This window comes from Canis lupus, chromosome 18 (assembly GCF_011100685.1).
Source record: "Canis lupus familiaris isolate Mischka breed German Shepherd chromosome 18, alternate assembly UU_Cfam_GSD_1.0, whole genome shotgun sequence".
NCBI classification, from domain to species: Eukaryota; Metazoa; Chordata; class Mammalia; order Carnivora; family Canidae; genus Canis; species Canis lupus.
Window position 1 is genome coordinate 36349544 of NC_049239.1, and position 23782 is coordinate 36373325.

Sequence of the window (23782 nt, forward strand, 5' to 3'; positions counted from 1 at the left end):
GTCTCAGTGGTCTCGAATGACAGCACAGAGTTCTTTATGGGGCTTCCTTCCTGGGAGCTTATTAAAACTAGATTCTGTAGCCTTGCTCCCACATCCCACAGATTCTCATTCATTAGCTCTATGATGGGAGCCTGGGAATTTGGATTTTGAATTAGGTTCTCAGGTTTTTTGATGATACGGTCATATTTAAAGCAGTGAATACTTTAAACCTTAAAGTGAGGGCAATTATTTCCTCTGGAAATGCATTAAAAAATAGGTTTAAATGAAATCTTCATAGATTATGGGGATCAGAACTTCTTAATTTGTAGTTCTAGAAAAATACCCTCTGCACAAGTCTTACAGTAGATTTAACATTATAGATTTGAACAATTCATGAGTAGCTCTGAAGGTGATTTTGAAATGGTAGGAATTTGAATTACTTTGATGGAGAGGCTGCTGTGTGAGAGTGAATTATTTAGCTCTTGAGCCTAGTACACCACTCAGCATCCATGTCTTAATGAGTCTATTGTTTTCTTCATGTCACCATAACTTCTATATGGGGTCTGAAATGGACATATATCTCTCAGTTATTTTATATATAATGATTATATGGGGAAAAAGTATTTTGTGTAGATATTCTTGAATTTGAGAAATCACAGGAAGTCTCAGGAATGTCATTCTTGTCCAAATGAGGGAAAATGTAGTGAAACTATGATGTCAGGATTTTTTTCTCCTTCAGATTTACTTCTCTTTTCCTTCCTTCCTTTGTATGGATGTGAACATTTCTTTAAATACTAATAAATTCACTTACTGTTCTAATCAAAACAAAAAAGTTATGATTTTAATCAGTTCTTTGCTTATACTTTAAAATGAATGAATTTCTATATATTAGTAGTCTCAATTAACATTAATACTTTACTTTTTTTTCCCCCATTATTTTTTAAAGATTTTAATTTTGAGAGAGAGTGCACACTCAGAAAGAGGGAGAAGCAGATTCCCTGCTAAGCAGGGAGCCAGACTTGGGGCTCAATCCTAGGACTCTGAGATCAGGACTTGACCCAAAGGCAGACACTTAACTGACTGAGACACCCTGGCACTCCTTACCCTATATTTCTGAAACAATGCTTTCTCTTCTTTTCAAAGGAATTCCAGACCTGAACAATCAGCTGAGGTTTTTTAAGTTTGTTTGGATTTGTTGTTTTTTGTTTTGTTTTGTTTTGTTTTTGGTGATTTGGGGTATTCTGAAATCACTCTAAGGCTACTTCCATGATTAGATCTAAATCAGGATCTCAGAGTGTACTCCTGCTCCTAGAAACTTCTAAGGATAGAGGAATCTCTAGTTTCTTTTTAGCTTCTTCATCTTTCTAGGTGGCTTTCACATGAGTTCGACTTCTCTCTTTCCTGTGCCTATAGCATAGTGATGGACTTGGGAACCCACTTGTCTTATTTTGAGTTATGGCTCACACAGTTGCCTATGAGCTGTGCTTTTTTGGATAGTTTCTTAACCTCTCTGTACCTCAGTTTTTTATCTGTAAAATGAGATACTTAAGTTCTCAAAGAATTACTGTAAGAACTAAATGAGTTAATATATATAATTAGAACAATGCCTGGCACACGGCAATAATTACTATCTAAGTATTTGTTGTTGTTGTTGTTATATTAGTTGGTATTGAGGGTTTTTTATGTGTAGTGAAAGAAACCATTATTGCCTACATCCCACATAGTGTTTTCTCACTTTGTGTTATAGGAAGAAATCTTTTGATCTATAATGTAGATAACTGTTAAAAGTAGGTATCAACCTTGTGCCTTTATGCCAGCATTATATGGAGTGTTACTGTATTTTAAACAGAGCATCTTAAAAGTTTCTGGGGAAGAATACTTTTTGCTTCTTTTCCTTTATTATGTGACACAGTCGCAATTTCTAAGTTTTCATTTCTTTTTTCTTAGCTTTTCTATTAATTGATAGAGTACATAGGCTCCTCTTTAAAGGAATTTGTTCTTTAATGACTCAGTTCCTTAAAAATGTAAATGTGATAGAGAATAAAAATCAACAAATTCTATTTCCTAGATAGCATAAGAATTATTTATGCCAGAGTTTCCCAACTTTTTTCACAGCACACATGGAATAAGGTAAGTAAAATGGCACATAGCAGTAAATGATAGATGATCAAGGAAGGCTATGCAAAGCTTGATAAGACCATGGCCATCCTGAGAGCTTAAACATTACTGTGCTTCAGAATCACCTAGAGGACTTTTTAAAACAGATTGCTGAGCAACACTCCACAATTTTCTAATTACATAAATCTTGAATTTGGCCCAAGAATTTGCATTTCAAACAAGTTGCCAGATGATGCCCATTCTGCTGCTCTGGGGACAACACTTTGATAATTACTGGTTTGGTGTGTTGGTGTCCTGGTGTGGTAGGTAGTGGGTAGAATAATACCACCATTCCACCCAAGCTGTCCATGTCCTTAATCTTCAGAACCTGTGAATATATTATCTTACAAGGCAAGAGTTCCTTTGCAAATGGAATTAAATTGAGGATCCTCAATGAGGAGATAATCACAGATATTCTGGGTGGGTACAGTGTAATAATCACCAGGGTCCGTAAAAGTGGAAGAAGGTGACAAAAGAAAGAGAGTCAGGGAAATGTGACTGTGGAAGAATAGTCAGAGATACAGTGCTACTGGCTTTCAAAGTTGGAGGAAAGGGGCCACAAGCTAAGGAATGTGTGCAGTTTTAGAAGCTGGAAAAAGCATAGAAAGGATTCTCCCCTAGGGCCCCAAAAAGGAACATAGCCCAACCAACACCTTGATTTTTAGCTTAGTGAGACTCATATTAGATTTCTGACCTAAAAACTGTAAGATAATAAATTTTAAAAAATAAAAAAGAATTATTGACCTTTATAGTTGGCATATAATATTATATTAGTTTCAGGTGTATAACATAGTGACTCAACAATTATATGCATTACAAAATGGTCAGTGCGGTAAGTATAGTTGCCATGTATCACCATACAAAGTTATTACAATATCATTAATTATATTCTCTATGCTATACTTTCATCCTTTTGACTTATTTATTTTATAACTAGAAGTTTGTGCCTCTTAGTCCCCTTCATTTAGTTTGTCCATCTCTCCTACCCCCATCTCCTCTGGCAACCACCAGTTTAATCTCTGTATTTATGAATCCATTTCTGTTTTTGTTTTTTAATTTCTATATACAGATGAAATCATATGGTATTTGTCTTTTTCTAACTTATTTCACTTAACATAATACTCTCTAGGTCTATCCATGTTGTCATAATGGCAATGGCAAGACTTCATTTTTTTCCCCTATGGCTGAGTGTTATTTCATTGTGTGTGTTTGTGTGTGTATATACACACATATATATGCCACATCTTTATCTATTTGTCTTTCGATAGACACTTAGCTTGCTTCCATGTGGAAGCATATTTACAATGGCTATTGTCAATACTGCAGTAAACATAGGGATGCATCTATCTTTTTGAATTAGCATTTTTGTTTCCTTTGTGTAAATATTCAGAAGTGGAATTACTGGGTTGTATGGTATTTCTATTTTTAACTTTTTGAGGAACCTCCATACTATTTTCCATAGTTGCTGCACCAGTTTACATTCCCACTAGCAGTGTGTAAGGGCTTCCTTTTCTCTGCATGCTGGCCAACATTTGTCCTTACCTTTTTTGATACAGCCATTCTGACTGGTGTCAGGTAGTTTCTCATGGTTTTGATTTGCATTTCCCTGATGATTAGTAATGTTGAGCATCTTTTTTTTTTTAATGTTGAGTATCTTGTCATATGTTTGTTGGCCATCTATATGTCTTCTTTGGAAAAATGTCTACATTTTTAGTCCTCTCTATTTTCTTTTTTTTTTTTTTTTAAGATTTTATTTATTTATTCATGAGAGACACAGAGAGAGAGAGAGAGGCAGAGACACAGACATGGGGAGACGCAAGGCTCCATGCAGGTAGCCTCACGTGGGACTCGATTGCGGGACTCCGGGATCACACCCTGGGCCGAAGGCAGGCGCTAAACCACTGAGCCACCTAGGGATCCCCCTAATTGGATTATTTGTGGGATTTTTTTGGTGTTAAGTTGTATGAGTTCTTTATATATTTTGGAAATTCATCCCTTTTTAGATATATCATTTGCAAATTATCTTCTTCCAACTAATACATTGCCTTTTCATTTTGTTCATGGTTTTCCTTAATAGTGTTTCCCTCCTGAGGAGACAGATCCAGAAAATATTGTTAAGACTGACATCCAAGGGATTGCTGCCTATGTTCTCTTTTTAGGAATTTTGGTTTTGGGTCATAAATCTTTAATCCATTTTGAGTTTAATTTTGTATATGGTATAAGAAAATGACCCGGTTTTGTTCTGTTGCATGTAGCTGACCAGTTTTCTCAACACCATTAATGGAAGAGATTGTCTTTCCCGCATTTTATATCTTGCCTCCTTTGTCATAGATTAATTAACCATGTAAGTGTCAATTTATTTCTGGGCTCTCTGTTCCATTGATTTGTGTGTCGATTTTTATGTCAGTACCATACTGTTTTGATTACTATAGTTTTATAGTATAGTTTGAAATGTTAGATAATAAATTTATGTTGTTTCAAGCCTAACTTTACAGTAGGTTTTTTTTATAGTAGCAACAGGACTAATACATCTATAACTGCTTCTCAGTTTACCAGCCTGCTTTATGGTGAGAGTTCACAGTCTCTTCTCATGCACGACCTCAACTCATGAGACTGAGAATATAAAAACTTGGAGCAACAGCTCCGTCATTTTTCTACCATCAAACTGACAGAACTACCAATATATGAACCGATCTTGCTTTCCTTCTTGCTATGTTGGAGAAACTGTCCCAACTTCTATAAAAAGCCAATCTTATCTATTTTTGTTTGATCCCATCCTCTCTGGCCTTGATTGATTGATTGATTGATTGATTGAATGAGTGATACATATGCACATGAGTGCATGTGTGCCTACCATGTGATGGATTTCTACAAATAAAAATATACTTGTGTAACTACTACTTGGGCTCAAATACCTGCCCCACAAATTTAGCAACTTTTCTGACCTCTCTGCACTGATTAGTTTTGTTTATATTTGACCTTCATAAAAGTGAGTAATAAAAAGGGAATCATATAACATGTATGGAATCATTATCTTTTGTGTTTGTCTTTTTCACTGTGTCTGTGAGATTTATTCCTGTTGCATATATTGGTATTTTTTCCTTTTCATTGCTGTGTAGTGTCCTGTTTTAAGAGTATACCAAAATTTATTCATTCTCCTAATGGCCAATATTTGGATTGTTTATGGTTTTGAGATATTATGAATAAAGCTGCTATGAATATTCCAGTATATGTTGTTTAGTGAATATAAGCATATCTTTCTCTGGCATATAGATCAGGAATAGTACTGCTGAATCATTGGGTATATATTAGGTACTGCCCAAATGTTTTCCAAATTTGTTGTGTAAATTTATTCATCAGCAATGATTAACGTTGCTCCGTATCTTTTTCAGCTTTTTGTATTGCCTGTAATTTTAGCTACTGTGATGGTTTTATGGTAATATCTCTTATAATTTCCAATTCCCTGATAAAAAATGATGATGAATTTTTTGTGTCAGCCAGTTGGATATCCTCTTTTGTGAAATCATGTTTTTTTGCTTAATTTTTGTTAGTTTTTTAAAAAATGATTTGTTGGGAATTCCCTGTATATTCTGAATGTTTCTTTTCCAGACATATATCTAGACATCACCACATCTTTCTATATAGATAGATATCTCCCTACTTTTTTGCCTTTTTAAACATTGTATTTTCAATATAGGGAAGTTTTTAATTTTAGCAAAATCAGATTGATCAATCTTTTAGGGTTAGTGTTTTAGCCTTACCCAAAAGTAATGAAGATAATCTCCATTTTCTGCTAGAAGTATTATTGCTTTACTATTCATATGTTTGTGTGTAATCTTTCTCAAATTAATGTTTGTACTTGGTGAGGTTATGGGGTCAGGGTTTTTTTTTTTTTTTTTTTTTTTGCCCCCAGTATGCCTATCATTGACCTAGCACCAATAATTAAAAAGAGCATCCTTTTCCCACTAGCCTGTACTAAACCTTTAGTTATAAATCAGAAAACCTTCTAAGTGTAGCTCTGTTTCTTGATTCCATTGGTCTCTTTGTCTAGATTTGCCACATATAATACTTTCTTACTGTAAACTTATGAATCTTGATATTTGAAATAAGCTTCTCCAGTTTTGTTCTTTTTAATGTTTACCTTGGCCAATTTAAGTCTTTAGTATCTCTCTCTCTCTCTCTCTCTATATATATATATATATATGTGTGTGTGTATATATATATATATATATATATATATATATATATATATATATATGAGTATGGTGTTTTCTACTGGACAAAATACTCCACTGGAATTGTATTGAATGTATAGACCAATTTGAAGGAGAATTGATAACATTGGAGATGGTTTGAATCTATAAATATAGTGTATCTTTTTGTTGTTTAGGTCTTCATTTTCTCTCAGCATTGTAAAGGTCTTATACCTGTTTCCATTCTTACGTATTTGATGCTATTTGGTATTGTTATATATGGTATTTTATTTTACTATCTTTTTTTAAGTAAGTCAAATATGGTATTTTAAAATTTTGTTTTCTAGTTGTTTTTTTTTTAAGATTTTATTTATTGATTCATGAGAGGGGCAGAGACATAGGCAGAGGGAGAAGCAGGCTCCCCATGGGGAGCCTGATGCGGGATTCAGTCCCAGGACCCCGGGATCACGACCTGAGCCAAAGGCAGACAGTCAATCACTGAGCCACCCAGGTGCCCCTTCTAGTTGGTTTTTGCTAGTACGTAGATATTCAGTGATTTTTTTCATACTGATACAGTATCAAGACACCCTGCTAATGCATATATTTATTTTGTTCTATATAGAGAAATTCGGTTTGTTAATGATGACCTTTTAACTTCTTCCTTTCCAGTTTTTATATCTTTTTTAGTAAATTGTTATGTCATTAGTTTACCATAATATGATGTGGGCTCTAAGATTTTGTTATTGTTGTTTGTTATTGTAGATAATTCTTACAGGTTAAAAGAAGTTGGCTTCTGTTCCTAGGCTTATCCAAAGAAGTGTTAAATGTTATCAGAAGCTTTTACTGCATCAATACGGGTGGCCACATGATTTATTTTCTTTCTTTCTTTCTTTCTTTCTTTCTGGAGAGGGATTAGTGTAGTTGAGGTAGGGGGAGGGAGGAAGTAATGGGCTTCAATGGGAAGGGAGGCCTGAAGGAAGAAGGATGTCACGGAAAGAGGTAATTCAAGTCCTTCTTTCATGTCATTTCTCCTTTCCTTCTTTTCCTTTTCTTTTCTTTTCTTTTCTTTTCTTTTCTTTCTTTTCTTTTCTTTTCTTTTCTTTTCTTTCTTTCTTTCTTTCTTTCTTTCTTTCTTTCTTTCTTTCTTTCTTTCTTTCTTTCTTTCTTTCTTCTATGTACACCATTTGATTTTAAAATGTTATGCTCTGGTGCCTGGGTGGCTCAGTTGGTTAAGTGTCTGACTTTATTTTGGCTCAGGTCATGATCTCAGGGTTGTGAGACTGAGCCTGGCTTTGGGCTTCACACTGGGCATGGAGCCCACTTGGGATTCTCTCTCTCCCTCTCCCTCTGCCCCTTCCCTCCTTAAAAAAAATGTTATGCCAACTTTCTATTCTTGGATTAAACTCCATTTGCTCATGTTCTTTTTTATATACCATTGTATTCAGTTTGCTGATTTTCGTTTAGGATTTTTTATATTTATATCAATAAGAGAATTTGTAATTTTCCTTTTCTTTAATGCCCTTATCAAGTTTTGGTATCAAGGTTATACTGACTGCATAAAGCCAAGTGGGAAGTATTCTTTGATTTTCTCTTCATTTACAGAGTTTATGATTGATGTCATTTCTTCCATAAATGTTTGGAAGAATTTATCAGTGAAGCCATCTGGGCCTGGATTTTTCTTTGTGGATATATTTGTAATCATAAATTAAATTTCTTAGGACTATCCAGATATTTAATTTCTTCTGTAAGTTTTGGGAAGGTGTATCAGTTAAATCTAACTTACTTTAAATGTTAGAGTTACTAGGCTAATGTTTTTTCATAACATCCTTTTATGATCTTTAATGTTTGTCAAATCTCTAGTGTTGACTCCTTTACTAATCCTTATATTGATTTGGGTTCTCTCTCACCTTGTTTTCTCTTTGATTAGATCAAGATTTGCTAGAGTTTATTAGTTTTAGTAATTTTGTTAAACAACTAGCTTTTGTTTTCACTGATTTTTGCTATTACAAGTTTGCTTTTTTATATGACTGTGATATTATTTTCTTCTCTATATTTTTTGGTTTTAATCTGTGACTCTTTTTCTATCTTTTTGAGATAAAAACTTAGGTCATTAATTTTCATCCTTTTTTTCTTTTAATGAAAGAAAATTTAAGCTATAAATTTTCTTATTGCTGTTCACGGCTTCCACATTTTTGATGTGTCCTATTTTCTTTATTGCTCAGTAAAAAAAATGGGAATTTTTAAAGATGTGTGTTCTTTAATTTCCAAACATTTGCAAATGCTTATTACCTTTTTGTTATTGATTTCTAGTTCAACTCTTCTTTTAAATATTTCAGAGAATATAGAATGATTTTGCAGTCTTTCAAATTTTTAAAATCCTTTATTTTTTTTTAAGATTTTATTTATTTATTCATGAGAGACAGAGAGAGAGAGAGAGAGAGAGAGGCAGAGACACAGGCAGAGGGAGGAGCAGGCTCCATGCAAGAAGCCTGACGTGGGACTCGATCTGGGGTCTCCAGGATCCCGCCCTGGGCTGAAGGCGGTGCCAAACCACTGAGCCACCGGGGCTACCCTATTCTTTTTTTTTTTTTTAAGATTTATTTATTTGACAGAGCATGCACACACATGCGCACACACAAGCAGGGGGAGCATCAGGCTGAGGAGAAGCAGGTGCCCATAAAATCCTTTTGTTCTTATGAAATATTTCCTTTTGTCTTTAGTACTATCTTAAAGCCTGTTTGTTCTTTTATTGATGTAAATAAATGGTGAGTCTGTGTGGAATTTCTTTTACTTTCATATTTCTAATATTTAAAGTTTGAGACTAGGAAATATGTTTTTTTAATCTAATCTGACAATCTTCATCTTTTAATTGGCATATTCTTTTAGATTTAATGGACAATATTTTTGAATTGTCTACCATCTTAACGTTAATTTTGCATTTTTGTCATGTTTATCTTTTATTTCTCCTTTCTTGTCTTCTTTTGTAATCATAGTATTTTTTTGTCACTCAAACCTTTTTCTTCTATTAACATTTTAGTTATATAATTCTTCAATTTTTATTTTTTATATTGTATATTATAACATGAAGTTTTGGCTTTTTATTGATTAACTCAAATATCACTTTAACACTTCAAGAACTGTGCAAAAACTTAATAGTTTAGGGATGCCAGGGTGGTTCAGTCAGTTAAGCATCTGCCTTTGGCTCAGGTCATAGTCTTGGAGTCCTAGGGTTAAGCCCCACAGCAGGTTCCCAGGGATATTGCTTCTCCCTCTCTCTCTGCCTGCTACTTTCCTTGCTTGTGTTCTCTCTCTCTTTGTCAAATAAATAAATAATATCTTAAAAAAAAAAAAAACAACCTTGATACTTTAACTTCATTTAACTCCCTTCTACCTTTTGTGCTATTGTTGATGAAAATAATACCTTAACATGTCTTATAGCCCTTAAAATATTTTTATTGTTTTAAATGGTTTCATTATCTTCAGATATGTCCTCTGAGTTTTCTTTGTTCTATTTTGCATTTGCCTATTTCATTTTGTTTTTGCCTGAATTACTCCCTTAGTATATATTTTATTACAGGTACACTGGCAAATTTTCTCAAAAGTTGTTTTCTGAAAATGTTTTTTATTTTGCTTTAGCTTTTAAGGAATTTTTCACTGAATATAGACTTACAGATTGGTACTTTCAGCACTCTAAAGATGACATTGCATTTTTTCTGGTTTCCATTTTTCTTAGAAAAATTTAGCCATTCCATTCTGTTGAACATACAGATTTATTCATCTAAAAATAAAGTGGTCTATGTTTCTGACCACTTTTAAACTTTTCTCTTTGTCCTTTTTTGAAGACTTTTATTAGCAGTTTAAGATTTACAGCAAAATTGAGGGGAAGGTACAAAGATTTCACATGTACTCCCTGTTCCAGCACATGCATGACCATGCCCGTTATTAACTTCCCCCTCCAGAATGATACATTTGTTTTAGGTGATGAACCTACATTAACATATCATAATCACTCAAAGTTTACATTCTTGATTTTGTATATTTTGTGACCTTACACAAATGTATAATGACTTGTATCCATCATTATAGTACCGTAGAATTTTCACAAGCCCTAAAATCCTCTGTTCTCTGCCTGTCCATCCCTCCTTCCAATCCCTGGCAATCCCTAGTGTTTTTACTGTCTTCACAATTTTGCCTTCTCAATGTCTTAATTTCAGTAGTTTTACTTTACTATACGGTGCCTGAATGTATTTTGTTTCTTTTGTATTTATATTGTTTAGAGTTTGCTAAGTTTCTTGAATTTGTGAATTAATGTCTTTTATCAGTTTTGGAAAGTTCTCTACCAGTATTTCTTGAAAATATTGCTCTGTCCTATTCTCATTTTCTTTAGATCTGTGATTACACTTGTTTCCTGTATTGTCCACCTGTTTTCCTCTCTGTGCTTCAGTCTGATTACTCTCTCCCAACTTGCCTTCAAGTGTACTGTCTTCTAAATTAGGCTGAGTCTAATCCACTAGTAAATGTAATGAATTTTAAATTGTATTTATTTTATTCTGTGGTTTTGTGTTATGTAGAATTTTCACTGATTTTTTTTAAATAAAGATCTTATTTATTTATTCATGAGAGACACACAGAGAGAGAGGCAGAGACACAGGCAGAGGGAGAAGCAGGCTCCATGCAGAGAGCCTGATGTGGGACTCGATCCCGGGTCTCCAGGATCAGGCCCTGGGCTTAAGGTGGCGCTAAACCACTGAGCCACCCAGGCTGCCCTTCACTTGATTTTTTAAATAGTTTTATTCTCTGTTCAGCTTCACCATCTTTTCTCCCATTTTTTGAATGTTAGAGTTATTTTCATCTTCGTATTAGTATCAATATCTGAATCACCTGTTTTTTCTGTTGTATATTTTTTTCTGTTGGCTTTCAGTCATTTTGTTCCTATTTTATAACATGCTTTGATTGAATGTAGTCACTTGGTCATATTTTATAGCATGCTTATAATCATTTGTTGAATTAAATGAAAAATTGTAATAACCCAATTTAAAAAACTGTCAGGGAGTTGAATAGACATTTCTCCAGAGAAGATATATAAATTGCCAATAGACACATGGAAAAACTGCTCAGCATCGGTAGTTATTAGGGAAGTGCCAATCAAAGCCACCATGAGATACTACTTCACTCTCACTAGGATGGCTCTAATCAAAATGTGGACAATAACAAGTGGTATTGGCAAGAATGTGGGGAAATTGGACCCTTATACATTGCTAGTGAAAATATAAAATGGTGCAGCCTCTTGGAAAATGGTTTGGCAGTTTTTCAAAAACTTAAACGCAGCATTTTCATGGGACTCAGCATTTCTATTCATAGATATATATCTGAAAGAATTGAAAACATGTGACCACATAAAACCTGTACACAAGTGTTTATAGGATATTCTTCATAATAACCAAAAAGTGAAAACAATCCAAATTGTCCATCCACTGATGAAAGGATAAGAAAAATGATGCATCCATGCATCGAAATATTTTTCAGCCATAAAAAAGAAACAGTACATGCTACAGCATGCTACAGCATGTATGAATCTTGAAAACATTGTGCAAGTAGAAGAAGCCAATAAAAGAAACTCCACATATTACATGATTCCATTTGTATGAAATGTCTAGAATAAGCAAATCTATCGACACATAGTTGCCAGGAGCTAAAAGGAAGTGGGGGGAAGGAATGGAGAGTGACTGCTAATAGGTGTGGGGGTATTTGTTTTTCTTTTGAGATGATGAAAATGTTCTAGAATTAGATAATGTTGATGGATTTACTAAAAACCTGTGGATATAATAAAACTACTGAATTTCACACCTTAAAAAAAGTGACTTCAGTGGTATATGAATTATATCTTTTTTTTTTAAAGGCCTTCTTACTCCCAGGTTATAAAAAATACTGTAGCAGTTCTAAATAATGTTGTGTTCGTTCTATGAAAATTAAGGGGTTTAGTTTAGTTTTGTTTTTTCCCCAGCAGGTAGATAGTGTATGAATAGGTTACTTTAACCCTGTCTGGGGTTGATTGTATTGTTAAGGCTGGTCTATATCAGTTTTGCCCTCACTCCCAGTGGTAACCTTACTGTAGTCCTAACATGGGCAACCTTGGAGAGTCCTGATGTTCAGCCTCCGTCTCCCTTACTTTGTGTGGTTTTCTTTGGTTGCTGACATCTTTCCTTAATTTTCTAGCCTTTTATGTACTGCTTTCTGCTCATATTCTGGGAGTCACACACTGCTCAGTGGCAGTTGAGGAGTTGGCTAGCACCTCATGGAGAGATCGCATGCAGACTTGTGGTTCCTTCCTGTTTGCAGCTTGACCCTCACATGCCGTCTTCTTGTGACAACCACAAATTCCAACCGCTGTTTTGGCTAAGTGGGACTGCCATTTTCTCCTAAAATTCTTTTTTTCCTGTGCTGTGAATTGGCCAATACTCTCAGAGAAAAGGCCAAGTGAATGTGGAGCTTACCTTATGTTCTTCCCTTCTTTCATAGAACCTCACATCCTGCTTAGATTCATGCCTAGTACATCTAAATAGCTATTTTGTATATTTTATTCATATATTGTAATTGTTTTCTTATTTCTACCAAGAAGGTTAATCCAGTACTGGTATTGAAGTCCTCCTCTTGCCTCCTTTCTTCAATGTTCAGTCATCTATTTCCCCATCCTTTTTCTCCTCTCATCAGTTATTGCTCCTCATCATTAGCCTCTCTCCCTGTGGGATTTTTACCATTGGCTCTCAAAGCATGCTGCTATGTCTCTATTTTTAAAAACCTGCTCAGTACCATATTCTTTCTATTATTCTGCATTGATTCTCAACTGAGGGTGGTTTTGCATCCCAGGGAACATTTGGCAACATCTGGAAACATATTAGATTGTTACAAGTAGGGAAGGGGATACTGCTGCTATCTAGAGGCCAGAGTTGCTGCTAAAATCCTACAGTGCCTAAGATAGCTGCTGACAACAAAGACTTGTCTGGCCCCAAGTGTTAATACCGCTGAAGATGAAAAACCCTGCTCTACTGTTTAGCTTGACTGAATAGCCAGACATTTCTAAAGAGCTGACTGTCGATACCTCTTTTTCTACATCTCTTTTTCATACTTTTAAAAAAGTTTTAACTTTTTCAGGTAATACTCAGATGATTTTTAAGGGTAAAATAGTGCTATAACACTTATAACGAAAATAGCAATATTTTCCTAGCACCCTTAATTTCATAGTTTTGGCCAGTTAAATGTAGATGGAATCAAGGCTTTTTGTTTTTGTTTTTTTCATGGATAAAAAGACAACAAATTAGTAGTGATAAACTCTTAGCAATTTTTTTCTGCTTGTAACTTGGATGTAGCAGCTAATGTTGTTAGAAAATAAATATCATCCTTGTTTAAGTTACTGTTGTTCTAGTTATCTCTGTTGTACCCAAGATTGCAAATCTGAGAAACCACCAAGGAGCCAACACCCATGCAAACACACGAGGGTTTATTTACAAGCTCGAGCTTGGGTCCAAGTATACCCTACACACTGGAGCAGGGACTTGGACCCCGAGGCTAAGAGGCGTAGCAGCTTTATAGGGGCCAGTGGCCAATGGGATTGTAACACACATAGAAAGTTGCACAGTCATGTCAGTCCGCACTCAGGTGGCCAATTGAATCACAATTTACCCTATAGTGACCATTTGAACTGGCCTATCACTCTGGTCAGAATTGGTGCGCAGTTTTGGCGGGCACAAGGCGGGATTACATTTTTATGAGCCGATTTCCGGTAAGGGTGTGCTCAACAGCTTGACTAGGTTGGGGGAGCGCCTTAAGCAATAAGCAGGTCATGTGGGGGTCATACAGGAGATGGCGGGTGTAGCACAAAATGGAGTTAGTCCTGCTCTGCTTGTCCAGGGGTAGGGGATTTTTGTTAAATTTCCTGGGTCCCACAATCTCATTTGCAGTAGAATACAGTCCTCACTGAGATAGGGATAATTTTTTCAAGACTTGTCATGTATGAAACTTGGTTTGAGCTCCAGAGCTCCAGTCTCATACACATCCACTTGAATATATCATGAATATATAAAATTTAACATGACCAAAACTGGACTGTTTTCTATCCCAAATATGGGTATGAATAAAACCATGTGGATAGACCTCCACTTACCCCCCACCCCAGTCCAGAAATGTGAGAGAGTCATACTGATTCTTTCCTTTCCCTTGCCTTTTATTTTGCCTCCTAAGTTTCTCAAATCTATTAATTTCTTTCCATTTCCACTGTCATCACTGTAGTGGGTTCAGGCCAACTGACCTGCCAGCATTTTTATTTCTGCTCCCATTCCAGTCCTTTCTCTACATAGCAATGAGAGTGATATTAAATTTAAAATTAAGTCATGTTACTCTCCTGTTACTTTACTTAAGGTCTTTCCATGGCTTCCCATTACTCTTACAATAAAATCCAAAATTCTATAAAACCTTGAATAATCTTGCCTATTTCTTTAGTTTCATTTTATGTCCTTTACATAGCACTCCAGCCTTTTTTATTTCCTTAAGCACATGCACGGTATTTCTTCTGCCCATAATATTCTTTCTATCCTGTCCATAGCTGTTATATTCTTGTCTTTCAGAACCTAACATCGATGGTATTTCCTTGGAGAAATCTTACCTGATTCATCCTAAAGGAAATAGGCCCCACCCATCAGTCTTTATCATTTTACCCTAATTTTTACTTTTGGAAGTTACTTAATATATTTATGTGTTTATTTCTTTACTTTGTATGTTTGTGACATCTATCCCAATAAACTATGAGCTCTGTAAGGGCAGGCATCATGTTCAGTATATTTACTGAGTGCTGAAAGCAGTATCTGGCATAGAGTAGAAGCTCAGTAAATATTTTTTGCATTCGATTGTTGAATGACTGAATGACTTTGAGAATACCCTTTTCCCCCTCCAAATGCCTCTTTTTAAAAAAGTTATGTTCTATAATAAAGGTAAAAAAAATAGTACTATACACATTTGTCTATACTCCATCTGGATTTCAATGAACATTTTGGTACATTAGTTTTCTCTATTCCTCTCTCTATATATATACACACATATATACACCTATATGTACATGTTTATGTGTATAAACTTCTCTACATCTACCATCTCTCTCAGTAGTAGAAGTAAACTATATGCAAGTTGCAGGCATGACCTTCTTCTCTAAATCATTTTTTCTCTCCTATGAACAAGACCATTTTCCTGCATAGTTGTGGTATTGTTAAGAAATTTAACATTGTGGAGTGCCTAGGTGTTGCAGTTAGTTGAGTGTCTGACTCTTAGTTTTGGTTCAGCTTATGATCTCAAGGATGTGAGATCAAGCCCCATATCAGGGTCTGTGCTCAGAGTGGAGTCTACTTGATATTCTCTCCCCCTCCCTGTCTGCCCCTTGAGCTTGTGCTTTCTCTCTCTCTCTCTCTCTCTCTCTCTCTGAAATAAATAAATATTTAAAAAGAAAGAAATTTAACATTGAAAGAATGATGTATTTGATTTTCAAACCCTGTTCAAATTTCCCATTATCTTCATAATATCTTTTATTGCTTTTTTTTTCTTCTTTCATTCCAGGGTCCAGTTACGGATTTCATACTGTGTTTGATCATCATGTCCTTGTATTTTTTTTTTTTGTAATTAAACTGGTAGTCTTATTATTTTTTTCTTTCATTAAACTTATATTTTTTAAGAGTTCGAGTTGTTGTCTTATAGAATGATCACAAGGGATGTATGGAATGGATATATCTGATTATTCATAATTAGATTTAGGTTACACATTTTTGGCAAGAATAGTACACAGATGATGATGTACTTGTCATTGCATCATGTCAGAAAGCTACATCCTATCAGTTTGTACTGTTTATATTTGCAGCTAGATTTGCTCACCTAGTTAAGATAATGTTTGCCAGATCTCTTCATGTAAAGGTATTTTATTTCTAAATGATAAATTATCTACTTTAATGCTTTCTGTATCTGGTTTACCAACAGCCTTTCACCCAGTAATTTTTAGCATCTATTAATGACCCTTGCCTGAATCAATTACTATATTGGTAGTAGTTTTATTATTCCCTCTATATTTATTAGCTGCCATTTTTTGATAAAGAACTTTTCCTATCTCCAACACATACATCTTTTTTCAAAAAATTATTATATACTCTAGATTTTATTTTAAAATCTGATATTATTCAGTACTGTTATTAATTTTTTTTTAATCCCACATTTGGCCAGTGGGAGACCCTTTAAAATGGTTCTTATATTTGCATTTGTCTTTGAGCACATACTTGCTTTCTGGCACAAGATTGTTCTGCCCTAAACTATTTCTCCTGTTGGAAATGATATTTGGAAACAAAAAAATCTGAGTGCTGAGTGTGCTCATTACTTCTGCAGTGTCATTGCTTCTTTTCAGTGGTCAGAGCTAGGATGATATTTAATATAGGCAGGCAGACATACATGCACATATTTCTTTACTTAAATAAGCGTGTTTTTAAACAAACAAATAAATTTGTTTTTATACCTCCAGCTCATCTCTAACTTCTCATATTCCATATTTCTAGTTTCTTTCTCTACAATATGGAGAATCTTATTTCCAGTAATTTATTTATTCATTTGTAGCATCTGAAATATATGTAAAAGAAACAACAAACCTACTAAGGAAAGTCTAAGATGTCATTTACAATTCTTTTTTTTTTTTTTTTTTTTTTTACCTTTGGACTCTATACTGTGTTAAAAAATACTTGAATTACTTCTTCTGTTTGGTACTTTTGGCATTTTGAGTATACAGATAGGCTTATTTTTATTTGTTTTCAATTTTAAAATTCTCTTTTTAAATCATTTTGTTTACTCCTACTTTTTCTTTTACTATGTAAAGCATTTGGCTCAGAACTATATTCACAGGTATATTCATCCTTATGCCTTTCACACTGTTCCCACCTCCTACTCCCTTTATAAATGTAACCATCTTGATTATTTTCTGGTTTACTTTCTTTTTGAAAAAAATTCTTTTTCCAGAAATGATAAGTTACTATATATAATTATTATACCTTGTCTTTTTATCCCCAAGTAGTTTATTTTAGAAATCATTTCATATCAGCTCATAGAACTCTTCTCCCCCAACGAAGTGTATAGAACTCCTTTGTGTGGATTTACCATAATTTAGTCAATCTGTTTTCTGTGTATGTGTATTTGACTTGTTTCTGATTTTGCTATTTCAGATAATGCTAGTATAAAGAATCTTGTGCACATGATGTTTGAATTATGGAATTGTATTTTTTTGGATAATTCCTAAAAGTGGGATGGTTGGGTCAGAGAGTAAAATGTATATGTCATTACAATAGCCACATTCCTCTTCTTGGGGGTTGTCTGTTTTGCATACCCATCAGCAATGTTGCAAATGCCTGCTTATGAGAATTCCTTCATTAATATCAAATATTGTAAACTTATACAAATGAGGGGTTGTTTTTGTTTTTTGTTGTTTTTTGTTTTTTTTTTTTTTTGGCAAGTGATGTATCATCAGGGTGCCATCAGGGAACACAGCTGACACACTCCAAGTAGAATAATTTAAGAAAAGTTTATTTACAGAAACTAAAAGGAGTGTGCAGGTTATTGGAGAATCACCAGGGATAGCACAAGACCCAGTATCAGTGAATCTGTTTTCATTCATAAGCTTGAAGGGACCAGGGAAAGAAAGGAGGAGTTACAGGAACCTAGAAGAGCGATTACTGCCTAGCAGACTGCCTTTGGTCCAAAGACATAGCCAGACTTAGAAGATACCATAGGTAAGGAACCAGGAAAATACCTAACTCCTCCTTCCTTTGACTTCCTGCTGGAGTTCACCTAAAGGGAACCGGAGTGCTGTGATAGGTCAGTTTTCCAAGCCCAGAGAGTAGTATGAAGAAGGGTGGAGAGTGAACCTGAAGGGACAAGCAGAAGTTAACCCAGTGCACATAGGCACATACAGATTCGTGGACCTTTGAAATAACTGTAAACCAGAGGATTGCAGATTAAAGATTTAAGATTAAAAAGCTTTTTTTTTTCCTAGTAAGTCTACTAAGTGCCAGCAGTGTGTGGCTTATCTATATTGTATATGAGTGCTACTTTCCACTCTGAGATTACTCTTAAAAACTATCAGCTCTTATTCTCAGTTTTAGCATTTCTCATAGTGTTTCTCAATGCACTTGTAAAATACAAGACCAAATAGTTTTTATTCTCAGATTTCTCTCTAAATAACTTCATAGCTCTCTTTTCCCCTTATGAAACTAATAGCGAAAGTAATATTAGATACTTCAACTCCATCCTGTTGCCATTATCTATAGAGAAGAAAAGTGTTAACTTCTTTCTTCTGATCACTTTAATCTGTTAATTTTATTATTTTATGAGACAGTTTCATTACAAACATTGTATTGGGAGTTGGGCATTGTCTGTGTCATAAAAAAAGGCTTTATTGCCCAATAACTTCTGAATGGGAGTTAATAACAAGCCTTCTCAGTGAATCAGAAGCATTATATAGTTACAGCATCTTTGTATTTTTGAGTATTTTTTTTAACCAAGTGGATTCTACTGCATAATCCAAATTTTAAATTTTGGTGGACTGTTAAGTGATTTATCCTCTAAATTCACTTTCTACCTGTATTAGCAACAGCTTCTTGGTAAGTGCCATATGTTTCCTCTTGTTTAATAATGTCTCCTCTTTAATACCAGTAAAGCCCATTTTTATTTTAGTTTTCAAATGTAATCTCCATTCCACTACTTTTTTAGGATTTATTATCATAGATTACATCTTCAGAGATAAGCTATAGGACTTATCCCACTTTTCCCTGATTTAATGTTGGAGCAAAGTAGATAAAATTAAGTTTATTTTTTCATTATTTTTCTTAAGAGTGTTTAAGACTTTCAATTTTGAAGTATTATTTTTAAAAAGCACTTTTTTGAGCTCTAAAAATTAATTTTTAAAGTGTACCAGTTATAACTGAACCAAATTCCTTTTTTCTCCTGATGAGAGGAGTTATTTTTCATATTACCTGAATGATTTAATGAGAAGACTTTTTAAAATGTTACTGACAATTTCTTTTGTCCGTGAATATGACATTAACATGTCTCTTCAGGGCATCCCGGGTAGCTCAGCAGTTTAGCGCTGCCTTCAGCCCATGGAGTGATCCTGGAGACTGAGATCGAGCCCCATGTCAGGCTCTCTGTATGGAGCCTGCTTCTCCCTCTGCCTGTGTCTCTGCCTCTCTCTCTCTCTCTCTCTCTCTCTCTCTCTCAATTTCTCAATCTCTCAACCTGTGTCTCTCATGAATAAATAAATAAAACCTTTAAAAAAAAGTCTCTTCATTAACCAAAAATCTCAGCAGTCTTCTCATCATTTTGAACATTATAACCATTCTATAATAATGAAGATACAGAAGGTATAGGAGATTGGGTTCAAAATTCCTCAGATAAGTCTTCTATTTACTGTCTTCTTTAGTAGGCCCTGTGGATTCAAAGATGATGAGCACAGTAACTGCTCAAAGACATATAAACAAATGTAGAATAATAAGAGAAAAAGATACAAACAATATAGTGTGGTAATATGCGTTATATAATCAGTGTTTGCCTAAGGAAGGTGAGTGACATAAAGCATAAATAATATTTCTTGGGAGGGTGCCAAGAAAGACTTGTTAGAGAAGGAGACAGTAAATATTTAATAGGTGAATGAACACTAATAAGTAATATAACACTAATAAAAGACATAGTTCTATGCTGTAGGCTGTAAAATTCTATTATTTAAAGATTACTTCGCAAGAAACTTAAGTACTTTGAAAAACAACTAATGTTATGAGGTTATAGAACATATATGGATTGCCAAGTGAATGATACAGTAACTAGAATTTATTGAAATACTCTGCAACACAGATTACTTGTCTGGTCACATGTAATCCTCACTAACTCTCTTAGATAGGTATTGGTATTAAGTCCATTTTACAGATAAAGACACTGAAATTCACAGAGGTATAATAACCTCCTGAAGGTCTCACAACTAAAATATGATAGAGCCAGGTTACAAATTGAGACAGAACAACTTTAGAAACAGTGCTCTCAGTGCTATATATTTTTAAAAATTAACCTTAAGATCACGGGAACCCAGAAGAGAAGAAAATCTCATCTGTTGAGAGCATTTGGAGAAGAGTTGCAAATTAGATAGGTGATGGATGTCATGAAGAATATTCCAGGCATGAGTGTGAGCATAAATAAGTGTTCACTGGCCAAGTTTACTTGAAGAACAGACAAGTATGATTGAGTAGTCAGGTCATATAAGAGTATCAAGGAAGATAAGGTTGGAAACTGAGGATGGGATGGGAGCCACCTGTCATGGATCCTGAAATGAGTCTAAGTACTCTGTACTGCATCCGACAGAGAGCCATCAAGGTTATGGGAGCAGGGGAGTAATATAGGAATAAGTGTAACATAATGATTAATTTCTTGACCTCCATCATTTTCCAACTTTGTGATGTTGAGTACATAAGTTTACTATTCTCAGGCTCCTTTTTCTTATCTATAAAATGAGGATGGTAATATTATCTGCAGAGGTTAATTTGTAAAGCCTGACATATATCAAGTATTGAGCAAATGTTACATATTATTATTTATTTGTTTCAGTAAATTTGATCTGAGAACAGTGCATAGTTGCCTAGACCTACACCTTAGGCCATTAGTTGAAAAAAAAAAAAATTTTTTTTTTAAATTCTTGAAACATAGTTGTAATAGGTAAATAGGAAGGGACAGATTACTAGGAATATTTTTAGATGAATAATATTAATTTTTATGTAGCTTTAATATCTTTATAGGGTTCCTTATGTTGTTTGATAGTATTCATGTGTTCATTGTATCAAAAGTCAATAGCTGACAGTTGAATATAACTTTACAATTTACACAGCACTTTGACATGTTATTGAATTTGATTCCCAGAATCAATCTGTAAGATATTATTTCCAGGCCCAGTGAGGTTAAGTAAGTCTTTGAAAATCACATAAGTTAATGAAAGTATCAATTTAATACTTGAATTTCCATATACTAGTGCTTTTCTCTTTTATTCTAGTGCTTTCTCTTTTATGTCATGTTATGGCAAGAACTGATACAGTGTAGCCGGCAACAATATGAGAAACTATTATTAGTACTTTGAAGGAGTTAATATCTTTTCTTAGGTATCTGTATTAATAGTAAGAAAAAAAATCAAAGCATGAAAGGAAATAAAATCAGGACATACTAGTTATCTAATTTATATATAACCCAGTTTATATATATACACTGATATCATCTGAATATAATCTCTGTTCAGTAGATCGAAATGTTAAGTGGTTATAATTTGCCATTTAAAATATCGCTAGGACAAATGAAAATAAGCTCCTGCTTTTCTGCACCAAACTTTATTAGGCATTTAGTACATTCTGGGTGATTGTTACTATTTTACATTAGAGCTATTTCTTAAGTGTCTTTAAATAGTATTGATTATGAAACTTTTTGAAATTTACCATCAGGCCAATGGTGGCAGAGTCTGCATAGAACTATGCTTCGTGGTGTTCTGGGAAAAACCTTTCGACTTGTTGGCTATACTATTCAGTATGGCTGTATAGCTCATTGTGCTTTTGAATACGTTGGTGGTGTTGTCATGGTAAGTTTTTACATAAAAGAAAACAATAATTTTAAATATGTGCTTTTTTAGTTGAAGGAAAATGTGTTTTTCCTTTATTTTAATTGAATTCATTTAATGAATAAAATGTGACTGTTATAATCTTTCTAAATTTTGGGATGTAAGAGACTGTGTTGGAATTAGCACTTGTAAAAAATTAAGAACCAATAACTCAAATATGGTTTTGTATTCTGTTTCTGACAGGGGCCCTATTAATAATCTGACAATAATAGTTTTTATCATTTACTGAATTCTACTTACTGTGTTCCAGTGATGTTTGATGTTTTATTTTTATTAACTCATTTAATCTTTTCTACTCTGTGAAATACTTATTAGAAATCCATTGTACATGTGAGGAAACTGTGGCTCAGAAAGCTTCAGTAACCTGCTCCAGGTTCCACAGTTAGTAAGTAGATTTGGAATTTCAACACAGATTCTCCAGTTTTCAAAACTCCTGCTTTTAACCAGTTGTGTTTAACTATAATTAAAATAAATGTTCTGCTTGGTGTCAATATTAAAATGTTAAGGCTGCCCCCCGACCAATACTTTTTCTTAATGTTGCATCATAAATCTGTCAACTGTGACTACTTATCTTTTGTCATGCAAATGAAAGAATAAATCCAGTGTCCACTGAGTGAGTTTTGTTGGTGGTATTGCTATTTTTATCAGGTTTCCCGTAAGGGATTCAAAGTCATACAACCTTCAGGTTTAGCTGGAGAAATGCAAATATATTTAAGTGAAGGTCTCCTCTTTGTTTTTTTAGATTTACACTGGTACTTCCAGTGAGTGGGCTACAGAGGTAGCAAACATAAATTTTCATGTGTTCTTTGTCATTTCTGCCTCAGTTGGAGGTTTTGAGTAAAACGTTTTATCAACACCTAAGTGAAATCAATGGAGACTGCTATATTTTAAGTGGCAGTGATCATTTATTACAGTTTTGCGGTATATATGCAGATGGTTGTTTTAACGCATATTAATAGAAAGTCTTTAAAGTGCATCTCATTATGCCACTTATTTTCAATAGAAAAAATAAGCTGCAGCCCATCAAATGAGTAAGCTATTCTCTTGGAAGAGAACTCTAGGCATGAACTTATTGAGAATGGTATGATATTACTTAATAAATTACCATCATGGGCACTTGATATTTATAATAGCAAGAAGATAAATAAATCACTTATTTATTCAAATATTTACTGAGTATCAGCTTTATGCCAAGCACTATATTTGGCATTGGTTATATATCTGGGAACATGAGTGATAAGGTCCTAACCTCATGGAGCTTACATTATACAGGATGGTCAAAATTTGGAAACATAGATATTTATTCATGTATTGTAATGTATTCTCAGTAAACCATTTTTAATATTTTTGCCTGTGTTTCCAGATTTGGTGGCTACTGTAGAGTTGAACTTATGTAGAAGCTGCCAAAGTAGAAATCATCCTCCAAGCTTGAAGAACATTTGTTTGATTTTCTTTCTTAGAAGCTTGCGCAGATGATTTGTTATATTTAAAAAGTGTTTCTATTCAAATTTAAAAATTACCTCTCTTTTCAGTGTTCTGGACCATCAATGGAGCCTACAATTCAAAATTCAGATATTGTCTTTGCAGAAAATCTTAGTCGACATTTTTATGGTATCCAAAGGTAAATTTCTGTCATAGATGTTAAAGTTATAGTGAAAACATGTAAATACATTGTGCCTTTCCTGCAGTAAATAAAAACTATAAAAACCCTTTGTAAATAACCAAATTAATGACCAGCTGG

The 23782-nt window shown here is 34.1% G+C and overlaps 1 protein-coding gene across 7 annotated transcripts in view; it reads left to right on the top strand.

Annotated features, from left to right (window-relative positions):
• Window positions 1–23782, top strand: part of IMMP1L (inner mitochondrial membrane peptidase subunit 1) — an 82778-nt gene that overhangs the window by 35251 nt on the left and 23745 nt on the right. For all 7 annotated transcript variants that reach the window (XM_038563123.1, XM_038563126.1, XM_038563129.1 and 4 more), the window contains 2 exons: window positions 21869–22002; window positions 23574–23662. In XM_038563123.1, coding sequence (XP_038419051.1) covers window positions 21869–22002; window positions 23574–23662 — 223 coding nt within the window. The remainder of the gene's footprint in view (window positions 1–21868; window positions 22003–23573; window positions 23663–23782) is intronic.